The sequence below is a fragment of the Callionymus lyra genome, chromosome 6 (genome assembly GCF_982586985.1).
Source record: "Callionymus lyra chromosome 6, fCalLyr1.hap1.1, whole genome shotgun sequence".
Lineage (NCBI taxonomy): Eukaryota > Metazoa > Chordata > Actinopteri > Syngnathiformes > Callionymidae > Callionymus > Callionymus lyra.
The window spans coordinates 6,167,416-6,191,130 of NC_141823.1; the positions used below are offsets into that span (position 1 = coordinate 6,167,416).

At 39.6% G+C, this 23,715-nt stretch overlaps 1 protein-coding gene across 2 annotated transcripts in view; it reads right to left on the minus strand.

Annotated features, from left to right (window-relative positions):
• The window catches only part of unc13c (unc-13 homolog C (C. elegans)), a 196,708-nt gene that overhangs the window by 95,011 nt on the left and 77,982 nt on the right, over positions 1 to 23,715 (minus strand). For both annotated transcript variants that reach the window (XM_087793270.1, XM_087793269.1), the window contains exons 9-14: positions 18,687 to 18,828; positions 16,085 to 16,254; positions 13,085 to 13,200; positions 11,581 to 11,744; positions 6,646 to 6,802; positions 6,297 to 6,365 (exon numbers count right to left, since the gene is read on the minus strand). In XM_087793270.1, the coding sequence (XP_087649396.1) occupies positions 6,297 to 6,365; positions 6,646 to 6,802; positions 11,581 to 11,744; positions 13,085 to 13,200; positions 16,085 to 16,254; positions 18,687 to 18,828 (818 nt within the window). The remainder of the gene's footprint in view (positions 1 to 6,296; positions 6,366 to 6,645; positions 6,803 to 11,580; positions 11,745 to 13,084; positions 13,201 to 16,084; positions 16,255 to 18,686; positions 18,829 to 23,715) is intronic.

Below are 23,715 nucleotides of genomic sequence, written 5' to 3' on the forward strand. Positions count from 1 at the left end.
GTTTTTTTTTTACCTCCTTTTTTGTTCATGACTTCCAATCTCTATGTTGCCAGCCTCCAGTGGACACTTTATCAACTACGACTCTTTGCACTTTTGCACTGGCTTTACTGTTTGTTTTTTTTAATCAGATGTTGCCACTGGGGTCCAAACAGTTTTCATATTTTGCATCAGAACAGGGGCGGCGGCTGAAGACGAGGATCTTGGGTGCGGCGTAAGAACCATTTCAATCCGCCTCATCATTTCGGTCCGGGCACTTCCTGCGTGATGACGTCACACGCCACAAACGTCTTTTTAGAAGCTTTTTTTTTAAGTGAATGAAACTTCAACTGAGCTACTAAATGACACTTTTCTGTCAACATCAAACGTTTATATCAGCAAAAAATGCACGTGTTGGAATGTATCAGGGATACCCTGATTCCCATTCCACTTATTCAATTTAATTGCTCAATCAATACATTTATTTTGGTTTTATAATTAGAACATGTACTGTATATTTATTGGTAACATTTGTCATTTTAATGTTTTTATTGCATTGTACCGTTAAAATCGTGTTATTTTAGTCAAACACGGTTGATTAAATGAACGGCGTCGTCACATGTAGCGCGGACACATTCCACCGGGGGTGAAAGTCACATGACCAGGAAGTGACAGACGGACGGACGCTAGGAAAATTCTCCGATTGACAAATATGGTCTATTTGTTTACAGACATTTTAAATGAATTCCGATTACTCATTAAAATGTTTTTTTTAAAAATACGTTCGAATTTGGGGTGTGTGGCGTCATCACGTAAAGGAAATGCCCGGATCGAAATGTCAGGGCGGACCGTAATGGTACTTACACCGGACAAGACCCAAGTTTCAGGCAAGAAATTAGAAAATCAGTTGGGTTGTGATCGAACGAAGTTTTAGATAATGCGACATATCAAATGGATCTACAGGAATCAGGGTGTGGCAAGTAGGAAAGTGAGGAGGAGCCAAAACTTGTTCTCTAGGGTAGCAGGACTCAAATCGTGATAAGCTTTAAAGAAGGGGTCTCCAAACTGGTCCTCAAAGGGCCCGGGGGTTCAACCAATCAAGCATGTGCAGTTTGACCAATGAGGTTTCAGCTGAAACAAGCAACACCAGACTGACAATCAACTGAAGACTTCTGATTGGGTTGAAGGTGGAGCTCTTGATTGGTTGGAACAAAAACAAAAACAAAAACCTGCACCACCTCCCGGGACTTTGAGGACTGGTTTGGAGACCCCTGCTCTAAAGAGTATAATTCTTAGGACTTTTTTAACCAATACAAAAATAAAATGGGATTTTGTCACAAAACTCACACAACTGACTTTTTAACTACATTGAAAAAAATCCTCTGGTCTTAACCATGTTTAGGAATAAGTTGCAAATCTTAAGTGCGTTAAAAGCCTGGTACTTTGTAAAAGTGTAGTTTTTCGTCAACAGAAAAGTTTCTACCAGACGAAGCGGAGCCACTCTGGATGTTCTACTCCAGGAAGTCCCAGTTGCAAGTGACTCAACGAGGCGTCTCTGTAGATCAGGCTCGTTAGAACAAAGTTTGCACTCGGGGGAAAATGTGGCAGAATGTGGAGCGACAGCTGCAGGGTTCAACCTTCTCCCGCATTCAAACTCCGGAGATTACAAAACCAAACTCAATCTCCTTCAGAATAGCATTAAAGCGAAATCCATATGGTGAACGGGCAGAGACGCCAGATCTGAATCTTATTACTGTCCGATAGCGACGGCCTGGCTGTGCGACGGCTTCGGAGGGTGAGAGAATGAAGAGTGCATGAAGCGTGCAGCCCTGTGTGTGTGTGTGTGTGTGTGTGTGTGTGTGTGTGTGTGTGTGTGTGTGTGTGTGCGTCGGCGGCTGACGTGTGTCACGGCTGTCAAGAAGAGCAGCAGGGCGGCATTGACAGGTGAGGCCGATGTGATATTCGCAGACTTCTCTCCGTGAACGGTTCGCAGCGAGACGAGCAGACCAATCACAGGATAAAGGAGGTCATTTCAGCTTCGTTTAACCCTCCTCAGAGCGTCTGAGTCGCCCCCACACGAGCGAGCCGGCTCTTCTCTGAGTCCAAATCCACCCACAGCTTTCAAATCTCTGAAGCGTCCAGACTCCTTGTTTCTTTTCCTCCTGCCTTTGATAGACAGATGAGGTCCTCCATAAACATTTTCTACTCCTTCATGACAACCTGTTTTATATTTGCCCTCAAACGCCTTTAAATAAGACAACGTTTGCCAAAATGATCTTATCTTGTCCTCCCTTCGTCAATGTATTTTCCATCTTCTTTTTTGTGTTGTGTCCTTTTATTTCTTTCATTTCATTTCATTCTTCTTTCTTTCATTGACTCTATTTTGTAGTACTTTCCCATCTGTCCCATCTTCTCGAATACTCAAGCTTCCTGGTTCCAGTCCGTGGTATCAGAATGCTACTTTTTTCTGTTCTGTTAACCTTGTTTTCCAAATTCTTGCCTCTGTATTTTTTTTTTTTCCTTTTTTCCAGATTGTATTTGATATCAGCGCCTTAATTGTACCCTTATGTTGACACCTGTATTATATATCATTATTCTGCGTTTGTTCTGATTGATCTATTTTGTCGGATTTCCTTTGCTACCGGTTCATCAGAATCTTTTTTCTTAATCATTAGTCACGTGTTTTATTTGTACTTGTGTAAATTAATTATATGTAAGTACATCAGTGACATTCGAATATTGAATTTGAAATTCATGATTTCAAATGATGGAACCAAGATGTTGTTGTTTTTTATTGAAAAATAGTTTATTGTTATTTTTTTTAATAATGAATCAAATGTTTTTTTTTATTGTTTTAGTTTTTAATAATTGCATATAAAAAAAACTTTTTAACACATATAGTTTGATATTCCAATGCCAATTATGTCAACAGTAAATGTATAACAACTATAAAATACATTTTTCAATTTAAATATTATTTTATTTGTAGCCTTTTAAAATCAGTATCAAAATGTTGGAACTATTATACCAACAAAAAAATATATTCATAGCTTAAACATTTAATAAAATAAAGAAAAAGTTTGACATTTTAAGCGTTGAAGAAATCCATTGAATATTGTGATGAGAACTGATATACCTCCATATAATTATTCAATTAATTCTCAATGCGACAAGTCATGTGACAAATCTTCAGTCATTACATGCACAGATTTATCACGGTTTGAATCAAAAAATGACTTTTTGACCCGCCTCAAATTCCGTCATTCTTGAAGTCTTCCTCTCCATGATGCAGTAAGTCCCTCATCATGACCATGTTTTCAACTCATTACTTTATAAAGTTGCTCTGAAATCTGGGCGAACGAGAGGTTACGAGAGTCTATTACGCCGTAACAATGGCTTCACTCCTCCTCCGGCCAGCGTCGACTGCACACCATCATGAAAGGATGCGATAAAAGAACAACCCGAGTAATTACTCGCTGTGCAGACGTGACTTCCACATGACAGCCGGGGTGAGGGGGTCACTCTTGATTCACAGTTGATGGTGTAATCCCACCACCGGGGGTGAAGAGTAGTTTGTTTTTCGATGTGTTCAGGTGCAGATGTGAGGGGGAGATGAAAACGAAATTGGATGCCACGCTTTTGCATGCTGAGATACATAATGCCTGAGGGTACATGTGCGTAAAAACACATGTGTGTGTGTTTGTGTGTGTGTGTGTGTGTCTTCTAACACGATAAGATTTCAATCTGCCAGAGTAAAAGTTCCTTCCAGCAGCAATCTGACCATCACAGTTATATTCCGTTGCTTCTCTGATCTTTATTTTTCCAATATTTAAAAAAAGGAAACATCACAAGTTTTTGTCACATTTTCATTTTTTCGCAGCAAAAACAAACCCAAAAACGATTAATTTATCTTAATTAAAACTCAATAAACATTTCTAAAATGTGCAAACAGACGTATTTGAATAAACATCAGTGACATTAACACTAAAGGTCACCGGCACGAGCTCGGCGCCGCGTCGCGGCGAGGAAGTGCCGCGAGGGATGGTGGAGAGGAAACGATAAGATGTAAACATGATAAAACATTCACACACCTGCCGGCCAGTTATTTTTCTCCTTATCTGTGGGAAAATGCAGCAGGAGCTTACGGAGAAGACGCCACTATTTCCCCCCCGCTGGCTTCCTGGTGGTGACGGTTTATCGAAGATGTCTTATTATAGTCGGTTTTTAATTGTAGGTTCGCACAAAAAAAGGCTGAAAACGACTCACTGCTACAATTGTTAATGGGTTTTTTGGCTCTTATGCCATAGTTGCAACATATTTCTACTCACTGATTAAAGTAAATTGGTCATTAGATAAGATATTCCTTTATTCACAGTAGGAAAAAAAGAGTTGAACAAATGATTTAAAACACAACGAAAATCATAGTTTTTTTAACTGTATTTTTATTTTATTATTGAAAATGTGTTCATCTCCATCAGTGATAGGATGCTCCACCCCCGGTGTGTGAGGGAGAGGTACCGCAGGTCCTTCCTCCCTACTGCCATCAGACTCCACAATAACAACACAGCCAGATAATTATCTAACTGCACCTTTCTTGCTATTTTTGTAAATATGTGTATATAATATAGTGCAGATTTATTTTCTATTCTATTTAGATTCTTTCTTTTCTTTTTAATATTTTATTTCTGGGTGTTTTTATTTTTCTTCTGGTATATTGCTCTTGCTGTTGTTAAAAAGAATTTCCCCTCGCGGGATAATAAAGGGATTCTGATTCTGATTCTGATTCTGTGTTCTTGCTCAAAGGTTTGTTTCTCTCTTAATAATCCAAACTCTAACAATGTGCAGGGAATCAGGGTTTTTTGAAGGACCAAAGGAGAACTTAATGGCAGTAATGGTCTGATGAAGCTTCATGAAACAGTGTCATGTTGTTCGGAGGTCAGTAGGTGGCGCCATCAGTTTAAAAATTATGTTTTATTAGAATAGTTGTTCAAAACAAGGTAAAATAGTGCAGAGACGTCATCTAGTGGACTCTGAAGATAATGACACTGCTTAATGAAGCTTCATCAGACCATCACTAGTTGACATTGAGTAGTGTGCGAAAATGTAGTGCGCTATGTGAAAAAGTGACGACGTATATGACGCTACGTCTAGGGATACGTGGCTAAACGGCGTAAATGTCTCGATAAAACACTCGTTCTATCATCAAAACAACACAACAACAATAATAACACAATGAAACACAACTAAATAATGTTTTGATTGGAGACCATCGCTGTCAAGTGCCGCCAATCCGGTTCCAATCAGTGTTAAAAAGTAGTAGAAGAAGAAGTTGTCGAGTCATTTCCTGCAAGTGTGTAGCAGCAGAGTTTGATTTGAGACAGTACTACCCGGTTGACATTTGAGCACTGCACAAGTGAGTGCACTGTAAAGCAACACACTTGATCTTGTTTTGGTCTTTGGTACTGTGTCTCAAATCGCATTCTTCTCTTAGTGCACTGGTTAGTATGCATCAGGATAGTGTACGTACTAACTAGTAACTAATTCTCCACAGATAGTATGTCTCAAATCAAACTCTGCTGCTACACACTAACAGGAAATGACGCGACAGCTTCTTCTTCTACTACTATTTAACAATGATTTCAACCAGCTGTAGGAACCTTATCGCCACCTGCTGGCAGTATGTTTGGTTTGGATCAAGAAATATGAGAAACGAAATATTGGCGAGTTATTATGCAGGTATCAGCACCGAAGACGTGTCATCCTCCTACTGTTGCTGAAAATAAACCTATAAGTATATGTATATATATATATATATATATATATATATATATATATATATATATATATACTTTCATTTACAACATCAACCTCACTCAGATGGAGCAGTTTAGGGTAGAAAGTGTCCATCGATCCATACTCAGTTTTGTGGGTGTTTTAGTGACAATTTAGTGTGTATGGAGCACTACATTTTACATACTAAGAATTGAGACGCACTTATGCACTAAAAATACTAAGTTTAAGTACGCAAGTATGCAATTTGAGACACAGTTTGGGTTTTCTCTGTCTCGCCCCAGCCGACATCACATCTTTTTTAAACTGATGGCGCCACCTACTGACGTGTAAACAACATGACACTGCTTTATGAAGCTTCATCAGACCATCACTACCAAAAACAGACATTGCTTCTGATTGGTTAATGATGTGTAGTGAAGTGAAATACGGTGAAGGCCACACAGTTTCAAGAGAGTTGACGCTAACTCAAGCCGCGCCACATTTCTTAAGAATTAAACGTCCAATCGAGCAGCAGAAAATGAACGTACCCGATATTTGGAGAGGTCGATCCTCAGCGAGTTATGAAGCTGATCCAGCAGTTTGACGAACTTCTCCCTCTGTCAGAGAGAGAATGAAGGTTTAGGTCCGTGAATATGACTCAAATAGCACTGATGTCGTTTCTCCTGCAGCACTCTCCCAATTTACTGTGTCGTTTAGCTACATTGCCTTATTCAGAACCACGCCTGTGAGTAATAATAAAATCCTCAAATGCGAAAAGAGAAAAAGACAGAAAAATGCAGAGAGAAAAATGAGGTCATCCGTGAGTCACTTTTTTTTTTTTTAACTCAGCACTTTATAACTATAAATGGCTGCAGGCGGACTTCGGAATGGACTTACCCCGAAATTGGAGGCAGCGAATCGGTCGGAGGCAGAGGCGGTGGTGGTGGTGGTGGTGGTCGTGTGGGCGAAGTAAGCGTTGATGTTGGCCAGCAGGTTGCTCATCACCGCCGGCACGCCGGGGCACATGTACTTCGCCGACAGACACGAGAAATGCCTGTGGAGGAGGAAATGGCAGCGATTACTCCTGCTCGGGTTCGCGTTGACGCCGGGCGAACACGAAAAAAAAGTCATCTTTTTTCCGGAGCCATGACTTCATGAGGAAATCAATACATGTTTTCACGAGGAAGTTTGAAATAAGTAACTGAATCGATAGCGTGGAATGGAATGCGGTGTAAATGGACATTACTTCGCAAATATCCATGAAAAAAAACTTTTAAAAAGTCTAATCTATATCGATTAAAAGTCATCGTCGTTTTTAATACTTCGCTAAGTCAGTGAGGAAAATCTCGACTTCCTTTTTACTACTTTTGGAGAAGATGATAAAATCAATCAACTTTGTTTTAATGAACCATCCAGTCCAGGCGTTTCAAACTTAATTGCATAAAGAGCAGTAACTACCACTTTAAGTCAGAGCCTGACAAATTTTGATCATTTTTGGAGTTTTTTCTCCAATCAGATTCCTTTCCTTTGATGCCAGTTTTACTCTGAAATACTATATACTATTGACATCCAAAGTATCTGTTACTTATCCTAAAAGTTTACAATATCACCTTGAAATAAACATTCATATTATATATATTTATATATAATCAATGAAATACCATGGACTGTGATTCATTGCGATTAATCACGATTAACTCATTTCAATTGTTAAGTTTCAATTGTTGTATTTTACTTCATTCAAAGATTATTAACCAATTACTAACCAATCTAAGCCACCAGTAAATACTATAACAACCTTGAACCTTTTCCAGATTGTTTGCTATTTCTTGCTTCCTTAACCTTTGATAATAACAATAACAACCATTTGATGAAGCAAAAAAATATGTATTTAACAAGACAGGTTAAATAAATAAAACATCACATAAAAGTTGGTTTTCAGTTTAAAAAAAACAACAACAAAAGGAACATGTTTCTTTGAAAGATGAATAAATTGTGTATATTATGTTATTATGCAACAAAAAACCCTGGTTACCAAACGTAACCATGGTTCCACAAATGAATGTGAGGCCCTTCCAGCTGTGCGTCGCATTATGAAGTAGTAGTACAAATCAAATCTACACCACAAATTGCACCTTTGTGCAAATTTTTGTTTATTGTTTTACCAGTTTATAGGACTTATTACATTTTCAAAAATCACAGGAAGGTCGATTTTTCTTTTCTTTTTTTCCTTTTTTTTAACTTCCTTACTTTTTTTATTGGCACCAGATGAATTGTGTAGAATAAAGTGTATTTCATCAAGGCTACTGAGAAACGTCGGGTACTTCCATGTTTTCCTCCACACACGACTGGCAGCTGCCGCTCCATCCGGGAAAATTGCCAAACTTCCTCCATCACTTCGTCCCAGACATGATCACCAGCTCCGTGGCTTCAAAACTCCCGATCATGGCTGAACTTTGAGTGGATTGAGAAAGATGACGAGACCGGACGGCGACTGTGAACGAGTGGGTCTGAGCCCGAAGATTTTCTTCGCAGCAAAAGAAGTCCTTTGTTTTTCGGTGAACTCGTTTAGTAAGAGTTTAATGCATCCCGACTGGGATCGCCTGGGAGAAGCTCTCGGTTGAACTCAGGATACCTCCGAACGGAACGCTCCGGTGCATCTTACTGATGCTTCCTAATGACTAATCCATACACCTGTAGGCTCAGGTAACGTATTACGACCAAGTGTACGAAGATTAGAGACCAGAACATTAGGTGAGTAAAGTGCTAGAGCCTTCTTTGTATTGTACTCAAAAACCCAACAATCCAATTTCGTAGCCTATTCACGATAACACTTGAAATACTGTTAAGAATTTAGGTTTTCAAACGTGCATGTAAACCCGCGACCGATCCAAATGACCTAAATCTGACTGGACGTCGGACGATTTTGATGGTTACCAAAAACACTTCACCAACAGTGAGTTGGAGCCTCGTGTGAATCTGTATCGAGGAGCATATGTTCAAGTTAAAGCCTTGTAAATCCACAGACCATCTGCCGACAACATCTGAAACCAAAAAAACACTCTCACCAAACACGCCGCGTGAGAATGTAAAGACGCCATAAACGGTTTAATCACCGTAACACGACAGGTGATGATAAAGTCAAATCAAGGGAACATCTGCGCCTCGTATTGCTGGAAGCTTTTTGCCAAACCCCACAGGGTGACGACAAAAAAATTGAGATGAGATATTCTGAGCTGGTCTTGTTCATTTCTTGGTTGTATAGAAAATGTATATCAATATCTGTTTTTTCCCAACCAAGCTTGGAAAGTATATACAGGTATATATGGTTCTGAAAGTGAAAGTATATATATATGGTTCAAATTTAATTTAAACCTAAGTAAACCAAATAAGAAACAAGTGGGGTCAAGTCTGGGTCAAGATGAACCTGGGTCAAAGTTCAAGATGAACCTTGACCCAGAGACAACACAAGGGATACCACAAAAACATTTGTTTTCTGGCTTTCGGGTCACCATGACCCTGCGATTACACAAGGTTAAAGTATTTTTATTTTATCTTAATAATTCCATGAGCAAAGTATGAGATTATTTACATGAAACACTGGTTGTGAATATAAATCCAATATTTTCACTATTTATTAAGTGAAAAAAAGACATTAAATAAACGTAAATAGGTAATTTTTGCAATATATCTTGAAAGTATATTTAAAGTTACCTCATATTTTAAATTAAAAAAATAAAAAAAGAAGATAATTTTGCTGTTATTTGTATCTTTTGCCATTTGTTTGAAAGCTTTAAATAACAATTAAAACCCACAAATACCTTTAGGTTTTTTGTATGACATCATATACACATTTTTAACAAATATATCTTTTAATGAAATACTTCAAGTAAAAGTTGGTTCTCGGGCGTGTATCCGAGGACGAACGCCGTCACCTTTACCCGCCTTCATGATGAGCGTTTAATGGTCTCACTTACGGACACAATGAGGATGATTCCTCGCGGTGCCCTGCGAGCCGATGGCACCATAAAAAAAAAGAACTAATGATTACAGATTTACTTTCCCTCCTCAGTGTAGACAATGCCAGAAAACACTCACACACACACACACACACACACACACACACACACACACACACACACACACACACACACACCCACACACACACACACACACACACACACACACACACACACACACACACACACACACACACACACACACACAGTCGGACTAACAAACGTGTTCCTCTCAGCACGCCTACTTAATTACTTGACTTTCCGCCGCCAAGTTACCCAGCAGCGCTCGGGGTCGGGGAGCGAAAAGGAGAGTGATGCAAAGAGAGCCGTGATGACGATAGTCGGGGTCTCCGGGGCCCGGTTCTATCAAGACTCCACTTGGCTGAGCTTCTCTTCCACAGACGGGAGGAGCAGATTGAGAGGAATGTGTTGCAGGTTGTGGGAGGAGAAGTTGAGGTGATTGAGAGAAGGAGGAGGAGAGAGGAAAAAAACAAAAAAGAAAAGATGGTTTTGTTTTGAGGGGAGGAGGGATCGTGCTCTTTTCGCAGTTCTGTTGATTTACGTGGCCATCGTGTGAGGAGCGACTGGGAGTTGAGATTAAGAACGAGGAAAAAGGTGTGAATCCCTCACGGGCCGATGATGAAGTGGTGTGAACTCGGATGAGCTGCGCCAAAAACAACTTTCCTCACATTCCACGTCATTTTTCAACAGATCACAGAGTTGGTGATCCATGATTGGTCGATGAAGCTTCATGATACTGCATTGGTTGCTCCATGATACAGTGTCTTCATTTTTAAAAAGACCACTAGATGTCACTCTCTGCTTTATAATCTTTGACTCTGATCTGATCTGATATTTTTCGTCTTTTTTCGCCTCATTTTTATTCCTGAAGTTATATAAGATTAAATAACTGGACGTATCACCACCCTAGTTGCTTGTGTATCTTGTACAAATGTCTTCGAGGTGTCTATATAAATATAATGTATTATTATTTTATACAGGAGTTTGTATGTTCTCCCCGTGTTGCGTGGGTTTACTCCGGGCACTCCGGTTTCCTCCCACAGTCCAAAAACATACAGAGGTTGATTGAGAACTTTGGGAAATTGTCCATGGGTACGACAGTGTGTGTGAATGATTGTGTGTCTTTGTGTGTCCTGCGACAGACTGGCGTCCTGTCCAGGGTGTCCCGTGCCTCTCGCCCCATGATACGAGGATAGGCTCCATTCTCCCCGCGACCCCGACCCCCAGGATAAAGCGGTAGACAATGAATGAGTGAATTATTATCTACTTATATTAAAGCAAAAGTAGAGCCCAAGTGTGAGTGAAGTGTGTCGTCGGAGGAGCTGGATTCATCTGGGAATCGTTTGCCTCTGAATATAAAGGCAGAATGTAAGAAAGAAAGTGTGAAACAGAGTAGAAGATATTACCCATTCAACCTGAAGCTTCTATTGGCCTCATCTGCTGCTTCACCTCAAGCTTCATTTAGCATTTAATGTGGCTCCATTTTCGCTACAGAAGCTTGAACAGATTTCTCATCGATATCTTAGATGATTATTCGTGATCGATGCCGAATGATTTTCATATCAAGTACATCCAGAACGACGGAGGAGACGGAGGCGGGAAATAGAATGTTTGCTGATCAATGCCGGCCGCCAAGTTAGGAGTGGAACCAGCGATAAATCAATCAGGAGCTCGGTCGCCCACCGAGCTCCGATTCTGCTGAGTGAACATCTTTGTTTTTTATTCTCTCTCACTTACTTTTCCGGAACGAGACGGACAGTAAAAGTTCATTGATCGGGGGGGAGGGACTCACGTCATGGCCTGATAGATGGACTCCACGCCGTATCTCATGGCGAACTCGTCCACGATCTCCTGGGACACGTCGTCGTAGTAGACCTTCCACGCCTCCTCGCCTTTCACCTGCGGGATCTTCACCACGCCGTTGCTCTTCGTCTCCGTCAGGTAGTGGAACAGGTTCTGTCGGACGAGGACAGAACTCTGACGTGAAGGGTTTCGAAATTGTCAAGGGCAAAGATATGATCAGGGACGTCGGACAATTTGGGGTTTTCCACAAACTTTTAACCAGCAATCAACATTTGTGAGGAAACCAGGGCAAATCGGAAATCTCCAAAGTTCACTTTAAAGTCTTGTTTACACAAAAGCATTTAATGCATTTCTAGAGACACATTGAAGCCGTTATTTCATATCATTGTAATGTAGCAACTGGAGCTAAATTTTTTAACATTTTCAACTTCCTTTAAAACACACTTAAAAACATACAAATACCTCCAGACTGCTCGACTGTAACGTCCTTCTTATATTGAAGCGTTGACAAGAGAAATTCTAAAAAAATTAAATAAAACTGTATATTGTAAGCTTGTTTGTAGCAGACGGTGCTAGGCTAGCTGCTAGGCAATCAGCCTAAATCTTCTGGTAACTTCCGCTAGAAACAGTCTTAAAATATAGACTTATTTATGTTATTTCCAAACAATTATTTTCATCGAAGCTTCAGTCCAAGAGGGACGTTACAGACGAGCAGTACGGAGTATTTGGATTTTTTTAAGTGTCTTTTTGGACGAAGATGAAGACGAAGACAACTGAGCTCCAGTCCCTACATAAAAATGAACAAACTTTTTTGTCTATAACTCTAAAAAGAACAGGCTACTCAACCCAACCTTAAGTCTGTACGAGGGTGAGTAAAAAATGTTTGAATTTCGAATTAACTTTTATTTTAAGGTTGTACGAGTATATGTTCAAATATTTTGTCCAATAATCTAGAAGCAGGCGACACATTTCTGATTAAAAAAGTCGGAACTGTTAACCAATCAAAGCCAGAGTTCACAGTGAAGAATGCAATCAGTGAAATTAAATTAAAATCTTAAAGCTGGCAACGTTCTGACAGATCTGTTGGCGTCCAAGTCTTTCTTTTTTTTAAATACTCTTTTTATACAACTTAACGACTATCCACTGACATTAAACCCGCCCTAAGGAACTTCCTCGCTACCTGGTTCATAACAAAGTAATCTCTAGAGAAGGAGCGACTAAGGAACTTAGAGTATTTTGTCTGAAAAAAGGTTTATTAAGGTGGCACAGTCAGGGTGGTTCCCGAGGGAAACATATGGTTTTAAATAGCTGCAGTACAGCAAGTGTCCACTTGAGGCTAGCTGAAGTCACATACAGACCCAACAAAAAAAACTATATCTACAGCCTGGTTTGAAAAATGACTCTTTTCACTTCTTCTCCATGTTAATATATATACGTCTCAAGCTTCATCTTCAAAAGGGATTGTGATTACAACTTGTTGGATCCGTTCGTACCTCGTGTAAACATGTGTACTGGCCGTGAGGTGGAACCACGTTCTCTTCGCCCTTCATCTCCACACTGATCTTCAGCCTGATGGCGCCGGACACCGCCGACTTGTCGGTTCTCTTGTCTGGAACACAGAAGAAAAGACGGGAGTGTAAATATTAGAGAGATGTTTGAAGATTCATGTCATAATTCAAACGTAGTCAAGACAATTACACACGTAAAAACATAAATATAAGATTGCAATAACAGTTGTAGCACTGTGGTTGTTTATATTGTTTTGTTTTATGCCTCCTTCAAGGTCATTAACCAGGATTGTAACTATACTATACATCTCCTTTATTTCACATAGTTTCTTATGTCGTTATTTTGCGTCATAACCAGTCCTTGGTAACACATTCTGCTGCATTGTTATAGAAATAATTGACAAAAATAAAGCAACACTTGAAATAAAAAACAGTATTTGAAAAAAATGTAAGAATTAATTCATTCACAAAGAATTTTAAAAAGCCTCAGCTGACAAAATTAATCCGTTAATATAATTACAATGAATTTAAAAGTGAAAATCAAAGTAAAAAAGAAAGAAAAAGGAAATCTTATTTTTAATGTTGGGGCTAACCACCTTACAGCATTTTGTATGTTATTCCATGTTTTCCTGGGTTTACTCCACGTACTCCGCTTATGTTGTTGTTACTCTTCGTCATAAACAGGCCTAACACACTTTGCTTCATTATTTAAGAGTGAAATTGGAAAAAATAAAATAAAATAATTGGGAAAAAATAATTAATTATAAAATAATAAAAGTTATTTATTCTTACTTACAAATTTAAGAATAAATTAATTAAAAAATAATACTAAAAAGCCTCACAGCTCACACTAAAGGTTCAATGACATTTAAAATGAAGTTAAAAGAAAATAAAAAGATTTAAAAATCAAATCATATTTTAGGGGAAGTTGGGGCAAACCGCGTTCCAGCAAGGAGGTTGCAAGTTCGCTTCAATGTGTTTATGTGGGTTTACTCCTGGTACTCTGGTTTCCTTCCACAGTCCAAAAACATACAGAAATGGATTTTTTTTTTTAATCTAAATTGTCTGCAGGTGTGACTCAGTGTGTGAATAGCTATGCGTGTGTCTGGGTGTCCCCTGGCTCTGCCCCAGAGTAGCTGGGATCGAACCTAGCAATCCAACTAATAGAATCAGCAGAAAAATTAATGATTCATGACTTTTGAATTTTAATATCTGGTTTATTAATAAACAGTCATTAATTGGTAACTAGTTAACTAGTTAGGTAACCAGTACTTGTGAATATCATCTATTTATCAAGAACAACTTGAAGTTGAGTTAAGACTTTGTTGATCCAGATGTCATCAGAGCTGAAGAAGGGAAGCTGGTTATTCAGCTCCGGCATAAAGAGCAGCGAATAATTGCGGAGAGTAAAGCGTCCACAGCTGCAGAGCTCTCCACGGCTCCTCTGCTCTCACATAACATTCTTGACAAGTCGTGTCAAACGAGAGGAATCACAGTCAAGAGAAGACAAACACTGAAGAGGATCTGAGGAGGGCTGGAGAGCAGAGCAGCTGCTGGAGGAGGAACGGGTCAATCACCATCATCAGCACCGAGCCCTGTTTAAACATTCATTGTGAACATTAAGAAAGGCAGGGAGCAGCCGCAGTGGGCAGGGGTCACTATTAGCACAAATTGCTTCCTTTTAGCCGGCGAGGCAAACAAAGGCGGCGGCCCCCGAGTCACAACACGAGTGGGAGCGCTGCCATTGTGCAGCCACTCCAGCAGCTGTGCTCACGGTGGAGTACACGGGACGCACCGTGACGTCGCTCTCGTCCCCGAGGAAAGTTAAACGCTGGCTTGATGAGGATAGAGATTCTGGATTTTACGTGTTTATCAAAGACATATGAATATTGGTTATGTTACACTTTTTAAGATGTTGATCTCAGAACTGATGCTGATATTTGTAGCTCGGCACAATCTTTTGCTCTCCTTTCTGGATCAATAATAATTCTATAATAATAATAATAGAGTTTTTATTTATTTGTGTATGTCTCGAAACTAAAACGTATACACTGAAATAATTTTCAAGTCAAAGTGGAATCCCAAAGTCATTAATTTTAAATATATTTGTGTTAAAGCAGGACTTTATTAATTTATTAATTATTAATACCAGAAGCAAACATTTGTATTTAAATATAACTGGAAAGATGTTTCAAAAAAGAGAAAACCTTCTAAAAAAACAACTTACAATAATAATGAGATGCAAATAAACATACAAAAGGTTTAAACTTTACAATAAAAGAAACGACTGTGATAATAAACAAAGATGAACAATGAACATCTAAAATGGACGTATTTATCTAAATCAATAATGTTATGCTCTGTTTAACTGTTCAGTCAAAAATAGGCTGAAATTGAATTTAACTCGATTTCAATCAATTTCATTTAACCTTGTTTAGTATCATCTTTTGTCATTTTAATTTACTTTACATTTTTTCGTCTAAAATACATCTAGCTTAAAACCGATTATTTTAAAACCTGTACAAAATATAAATATTACCTTTAACCATTTTTCAAAATGCTTGATTATTTTTTTCAGTAGTTCAAAAGAACATGTTTTTCTTTGTCTTGAAATATAAGTCAAGTATGAATAATGCAATCCTTTTCAGTGCCAAAATAGCTAAGGGTATAGTGAGATAATGTATTATAATGTATTATTAATCATAGTTGTAATATTGATAATACTAATTATAAGGACATCATTTATAGATAACTTAAATAACATCTGCTGTACTTCGCGTCTAGACTCTGCGTAATAGATGTTAATTGAAAGATCATCTCCTCCTCCTAATAAGCTCCAGGGACAAGTTGTTGTTTTTATATCAGGGAAAGGATCTATTTAAATTCCAGTCGCCCACTCGTGGTAATGAGACGCAGACATCAGCCCGGAGGTGTCTTCAGGACACGCGGGGGAAGACGATCGGAAAAACAGCGTAGGTTTCGTACCCAGATTGTACCAGACGTCCATCTCGCCGCTCAAGGTGCGGACCTCGATGATGGTCTGGCCCAGGAAGTCGTCCGACTCGCGCTTGAAGTGCTGCTTGACCCGCGACTTGATGTCGTCGTCCTCGTCCCACACTCGCACCTTGATGCGGTCGGTGGCGTTGTGACATTCGCTGGGTTCGGACGAACAAAAGCAAGAGTTATGAAGCAGACAGAAGCAATCGAGGATACAGTCGGATGCATTAATCTCTCTGGTCTGAAGAGAAACACATTGAGATTCTTGCGGTGATCCCGAGTGTACAAGGGTGAACTAGTTTGCAGGAGAAAAGGAACATTAGACGGCAGGAAGTACCACCTCCAGACATGACTTGACCTTTTCCCGCCGCACTCGTACACAAGCCCACGGCGCTCCACGCCCAGGCTCGGTGTTCATTTGGGAACTTTCTTCCGTTAAATATTCATCGCTTCCCTCCTTAAAAATCGACAAAGCCAACAGATGTAAAGCAGTAATGGCGTCGCTGAAGAGACGCAGTGAAGGCACTTAGCACCGGATGGGGGTCAGACCAGAATTAAACCGTCCAGATTACATTTTCTTCTAATGACGTCCCTGCGAAGACGGCGGCAGTGGGTTTTTCTTTTGAAGCTAATCTCTTTCTTGGGGGAAGCCGTACGCGAGGTTGACACTCTCAGCTGAACGCAGTAATGCACTACTGAAATGGAGCGTCTTGGATGTAGGACTACAAGAGTAGACTTGGAAGTGGTTAAGGGGGTGGTTGTAGGAACAGATGTACGATCACTTTTTCTTTCCAAGTTTACAGATTTCGGTCTACAGTATTTTACAAACTATTAGGAACACCAGATTATTATTTGCATTTAGCATTCACAGTGCTTCGTAGTATACTCAGTGAGGCTCCTGACTAGTCTTTGAGTATATTATAATGCCTTATGGCGTGATTCCAAAGTTCCTAAAAGAGTAATACCACTGAGATGTGCAGCAGTTGGTATAGAAGATGCCATCCTTCACCTCCTGCATCGGACCTACTCCCACCTGGATAAAGGAAGCGGTTCAGTGAGGATCCTGTTCCTGGACTTTTCTAGTGCCTTCAACATCATCCAGCCCACTTTGCTACAGGACAAATTGACACAGATGCATGTGGACCCTGGTCTGTTCTCCTGGATCTCAGACCATCTCACTGATTGACCACAGTACGTCAGGCTGGAGGACATCACGTCTGACACTGTGGTGTGCAGTACAGGAGCACCTCAGGGGACAGTACTGGCCCCTCTCCTCTTCACCATCTATACGTCAGACTTCTGCTACAACTCAGAGCTCAGTCTCATCCAGAAGTATGCTGACGACACTGCCATTGTTGGATGCATCAGGGACAACAGCGAAGATGAGTACAGAAGTCTGATACGTGACTTTGTGGACTGGAGTGAGAGGAACCACTTGCAGCTGAACACCTCAAAGACCAAGGAGCTGGTCTTGGACTTTGGGAGGTCCATGGCCTAATGGGGTGATACCACAAAGCCCAGTGGAATACTACGATGCTCCCTTGCGGAGTCCTTATGGAGTAATACCACACTACCTTGTGGAGTAATACCACACTGCCTTGTGGAGTAATACCGTGGTGCCTAGTTGAGTAATACCACATTGCCTTATGGAGTAATACCGTGGTGCCTAGTTGAGTAATACCACATTGCCTTGTGGAGTAATACCACAGGGCCTTATGGCGTAATACCGCGGTGCCTAGTGGAGTAATACCACACTGCCTTGTGGAGTAATACCGCGGTGTCTAGTTGAGTAATACCATGCTGCCTTTTGAGTAATAACACCCCGCCTTCAGTGTAATACCACGCCTCCTTGCGGAGTTATACTAGAGTCTTCTGAAATCATACCTTGCGCGGTCATACTACAGAGATTTGCAGTTCTTTATAACTTACCAATGTTTTCACAGGATCAATATTTGAGCACCGTACACCATATAGAATGTGTCAGTAAATAAAACTAGCATAATGACATAAGGTGTAATGGATTATAGAATGCACTGTCGATTTTTGCGAAAACTAAAGGATTAATTGGGTCTTATAGTCCGAAAATTACGGTACCTGTTGGCATTTTTTCAAGAAAATCCAAAAAGCAATACTAGGCCTGTAGATAGAGTCTGAGGCTTGCTCCAACTGGAGCATCAACTCCACCTTCAAGTGTAAGGTAGTGCTCTCCGTAATAAAAACGGAGTGTGTGATGTATCAAAAGGCAATGTTTTCAACTTTCTAACAGCTGCAACGTTAATAGTCTAGTGAGTAATCTGGACTTTTGAAAAGAAAAGAATGTGCCAGTACTGGTCAGCACGTCGCAGAAAAAGTAAGTCACACGAAAGAACCATTCTTGGAAAGTAGAGCGAAGGAGCCGAGGACAAGTCGCCAGATGGGCAGCACAAAGACAGAAGAGCACTAATCCCTCGATTAAGGGATTTGAGTCGTTAATAAAAACCTAGTGTACCAACTCTAGCATTCATCCTAAAAGCTGTTGTGCGAACACACTGACGTCAGAAACATTCTAGTCTTTTTCTTTTTAATCCCGACTCCAGTGAAAATAACTTACAAGAAAAACTTCTCGTCCCAGACCGGATTGAGGTTGCCGAAGATGGTCTTCGTCCTGCGCTTGGTCTTGCCCACCTGGACTGTGACGTAAGGGTCGCTGGAGCCGGTCTTGTCCTTTGCCTGGAGACCCTGAGCACTCATGACTGTGGAAGAGAAGCGTACAAAAAAAGGAAATTTAAAATTAATTCTGACTTAAGCAGTGTGACCCGAGAGTAATTACCGCACTATTTGAGAAAGTGAAGTGATAATGCATCCTGGATGTGGATCGACATTGTGTTAGCAGATTATTTGTTGCTTCCTGGACTGTAAATATCAATTAAAACATCCGAGTGCTTTCGGTTTGGAACAAATACGCTCTTAAAACCAACTGAACTGCCTCAAAATCTTCTTTTTTATGTACAAGATCAAACATTAAACTTGTTCAGTTTACCAAAAATGTGCGGAATCACATTCCTGAGTAAAAGAAGGAGGTACAAGTTATTCTTAATAACAATAATTAATATTAATATGTTTACTTAAAAGCAAGTGCTAATATTTATTAAGACCAGATATCTAAGGTTTTTCTTAAATAGTAAAAACTACTATAAAATAAAGTAAAATACTATGAACATTTTCTTATAATTATTTAACAATTAAATAAGTTCATTTTGTAATTTTTTTTTTATTAATAGCATTTTTATATCATTCTTTTTGTGTATTGATCCATTACTAGAACTTCAAACCTTCTAAATCATTTTAATTATTGTTCATATACATGACAAAGAAAATCTTTAAAATACTCTGTTTTTAGCAAGTTTGTGGAGAATCTAAAAAAAAACCGATAGAGTCAAAGAAAAGCAATGTAAGCAGGTTTTATAATTAAATTACGATTCTCCTCGGACCGTTGTGTCTTCAAATATTTATCAAGCTGGTTTACTAGTTGTTTTTCATTTACCGTCTTTGATTCAAACTGGCGCTCGAGAGGAATCGATTTTTGCTCCCCGATGTTTAGTGGAGTGTTGATTATCTTGTTTCTTACACATGACTAGAGAACGCTCATGGCCACTTTGACCACAGTTGCTGAAGTCAGACTCACATGAGGCAAAGGTAGATTGTACGATTTCCACTGCAACATTATTAGAAAAAAGAACGTGGAGGCATCAAATATGCAGTAGAGACCGCCTGAATAATTCAGATACATATATATCCACAGCTCCTCTGGTGGACCAATGTGCCGCCAGGACTACAAATCAAAGTCTGTTGCGTCCTGAACAGTCATGACGTACGTATAAAGCTGCCAGGTTTCAGTCTGAGATCTGCAGTTTTTTTTAAACATGTTTCTATGACCCTTGTTTTGATTTATTGGGAATGTAAAACCGCCAAAGGCCGTCCTAGGGCCCTTGACCAACAGTGGAGGATGACAGTTATTTAAATATAGTATTCACAGATTGGCTGCTGTTACATCATACAATGTGTGTCAAAATCCAGGGGCTACATCCAGAATCCTAAATCTCCTAAGCCACACAAGAGCTTTAAACAGTGGTGTATTCCTCAGGCACTAACAAAGACAGGTTTAAGGGCAGAGCATGTATTTATATGATGGATTTTCTCCACTACAAAAGTCCAGTGAAACTCGACTCAACCTGCATTGATTCTGTTGTTTGGGGTTTCCACCGACCCTATTAGCTCCTCACGGTGGGCGAGGCCATCGTAACACAGCCAACAGTGATGGGTTGATAAGGCCTTATGATGCGATACAGTTTAAAAGACCACTAGATGTCACCCTCAGTGAAAACGATGCCAGGTTTCACTATATTAGAAGATCAGAATAATGAAAGAGAGTAAAATCTTGTGGTCTTTGAAAATGAAGACACTGTGTAAACAACTATCATATATATAAGTCTCATGAAGCCTCATCAACACATCACTTAGTGCCTGGGAACAACGCTCACATTTTTTTTAGACACAACAAAAAGACCAAACAAAAAGTACAGCTTGTCATTATGGGTTGTTTAGTGCTTTATTTTGACCACCAGTCAGGCTAATACTGTACTCCTTCTCTTGTTTTTATAACCATTGTGTTGCATCTGGGTCAAGATGAACAACCTTCCTGACTGCCAGAAATACATTTGTAGTGGCAACGCCTCCTTTACTCCTGTATGTTCCATTTTGACCCTATGCTAAGAAACTGGGTACACGTTTTTAATTAACAGTTTCTTTGTCCAACTCCCACTGGATGTTTTCTTCGACCACCAGCCAGCTAAAGGTCTGAGCCTTATCCACAGTCGGTGAAAGAACTTTTTGGACAGACATACTGTTCTCTGTCTCATAGTGCTTCTAAAAGAAAAAAGCAAGTTTGTTTCTCGCACCAATCACTTTTCAGTGACATCAACTTTTCAGTTGCAAGAAAGTCACTAAAAATAGTACCAGCCGGAACGCAACACAGAAGTCGAGACTAATAGGGCTAAGATCAGCCGGTGGAAAAAAGGGCATATGTGACCCAGGGCTTATGGCATACTAGTGATGTAAGTAAGTAAGTAAGTAAGTAATATTTATTTATATAGCGCTTTTCGAGACCAGGGTCACAAAGCGCTTAGACAATCAAAAACAATACTCAAAAAAGTACATACTTTAAGGATCAAGATAATACTGAGAACAACACGAGTTCGAGAAATTCAAGGAAAAGCCTGAACAAATAGAAACGTCTTAAGGTGTTTCTTAAAGGAGTCAGTAGATCCATCAAGCGCAAAGAGAGAGAAGATCGTTACAAAGCTTAGGAGCAACAGCCTGAAAAGATTTCTCTCCTCTGGTCCTGAGCCGTGTGCGTGGAACCATAAGTAGATTCTGATCCACAGACCTCAGAGCCCGAGCTCGGGTGTGTCAATGAAGAGTCATGATAATTTGTTGTCATGATACAGTGTCTTCATTTTAAAAGGCCACTAGATGTCACTCTCTGCTTTATAATCTTTGACTCTGATCTACTAATTCAATGAAACATCGTTTTCACTGAGGATGACATCTAGTGGTCTTTAAACTGTATCGTGATACAGCATCAGCTGCTTCATGAAGCCTCATCAACACATCGCTAATGTATACATTAAACGTTACTCTTTACATACGTCTCTTCTACTTATTGTTTCCTCTTGCCTAAGACTATTCTGACCACCATCTTTATTTTTATTTATTGCACGTCAAATTGCATTTAGAACTCTTGTGATTCTTTGTACTGGTATTTACTAAACCTCTTCGTCCTTAGGTTGTTTGTCTGTTGGTTTATGTTTCTCATTCCTATTATTTAACAGACTATTTCCTCCTCTAATTGGTTTGAAGCATTTCGAAAGGTCAGAGGGTTTTTTTTTGCACAAGTCAGAGAGACACCCTGGGAAGGTCAACGCGACGATGACAGCCACCTACAACCATGGATCATTCAGAATCATCAATTAACCTTAATGTAGCAGTGGGGGCAGTCGATGCGGCCCTTAGGGGAAATCCCACGCCCGCTCGATAAGAGCTGCACTCAGAACTCTGCAAGATTCGAATAAGTCTTGTTGGGCGATACATTTGTCTCCGGGCTGGAGCCTAGAACCTGGAGAGGCGAGCAACACTACGCCACCTCGACCCATCATTTGAGAAGCAAACGTTTCTGGTATAAAGACTTACAAGTAAGTCAGGCTTACTAAGACTCAAGCCTGTGTTCCAGCAAGAGAGACGGTGTTATCTACAGAAGAAGGTGCTTCAGGCTGTCAACCCTGCTCTCTAACAAACATCCTCGAGCGGCCTCAATGGAAAGGTTTCAATCCAGAACGGGCGATCGGGGAATTACAGCACACTCTGTAAGTATCAGGGGACGGCTTCGTCGGTAACCATCTGTTTCAAAAAGCCGACGCAAGAGCGGGCAGCGAGTTAGTCATTGACTGAAGTGACCTCTTCAGGGCAAGCAGGCAGCAGAACAGCCCGCTCAGCCTCGCCGGTATTTTCCAAAGGAGAAGAAATCAATAAGTTGGGGCCGAGGGAAGCCGTCGGAGGAGGGTGGAAGTCAAAACAAAATGCCTGAGAGTTCTCTCTGTCTGCTTTGAATTCCCTAAACTTTCTCGACTATCATGCTGTGGCTAAAACACAAACTACATTTACATTTAGAGAGATTGGGAAAAAACATCACTGCTTTGAGGTTATTTTAAGCATATAAATCACATGACCTACTTTCAAACACTCAGAAACACAAGAAACACATATTTTGAAGTTCAGAATCACTTGAATGACCTAAAAACTATGTATTATTTTGGGGCAGTGAAAAACAAAGGTATTTCATGACTGTTACCTTAACTAAAAAAAACCCTGTTTTTTAATTACAAATTTCACATTCAATATGATATTCTATAAACACAAACACGGAGAGAAACTATCTGAATACAATAGACTGAAAATTACCCCCCAAAAAAATAATCTCTCTCATAGGAGGCAGACATTGAAAAGCTAGGTGGCTACAAACTATGACTTGATATTTTTTCTTTGTGATTTATGTATGGATGTCTTCAAAAATAAAATATATTGTGCCTTTTAAATATACATAATAAGAATAAAGACTCTTGGAATTATTATGTAAACATATTTGTTGTTAGAACCTAAATAGCAATTGTAGAGTCTTCAGATATTTGAATTTTACTACCAGGAATAGCATTTCTAGGGTTGGTTAATCAATAATCAAATCAATAATCCGAGTTTTAAAATTGGAGCCACCTTATATATTTTTTCAAACAGAATTAACTTGATTGAGTTAAAGTTAACAAATCAACAAAACAAATCATCACTAATAAAATTTGATAATGGTATATGATCGATAATCAGTTGTTTTAATCAAATCCAGACATCAATAATAACAATGGGAAGATAAACTACCTTTAATGTACTGTAAAAGAGTAAAAAAGAAACAAATAAAAAAACAATAATGAACACAAAGATAAGGATGAAAAATTAATTAAAACCATCTTCTTGTTTCTTATCTGATTTCCGATGCGTTTAAGTGATACGATTTAACAAGTTCCTTCCAATTT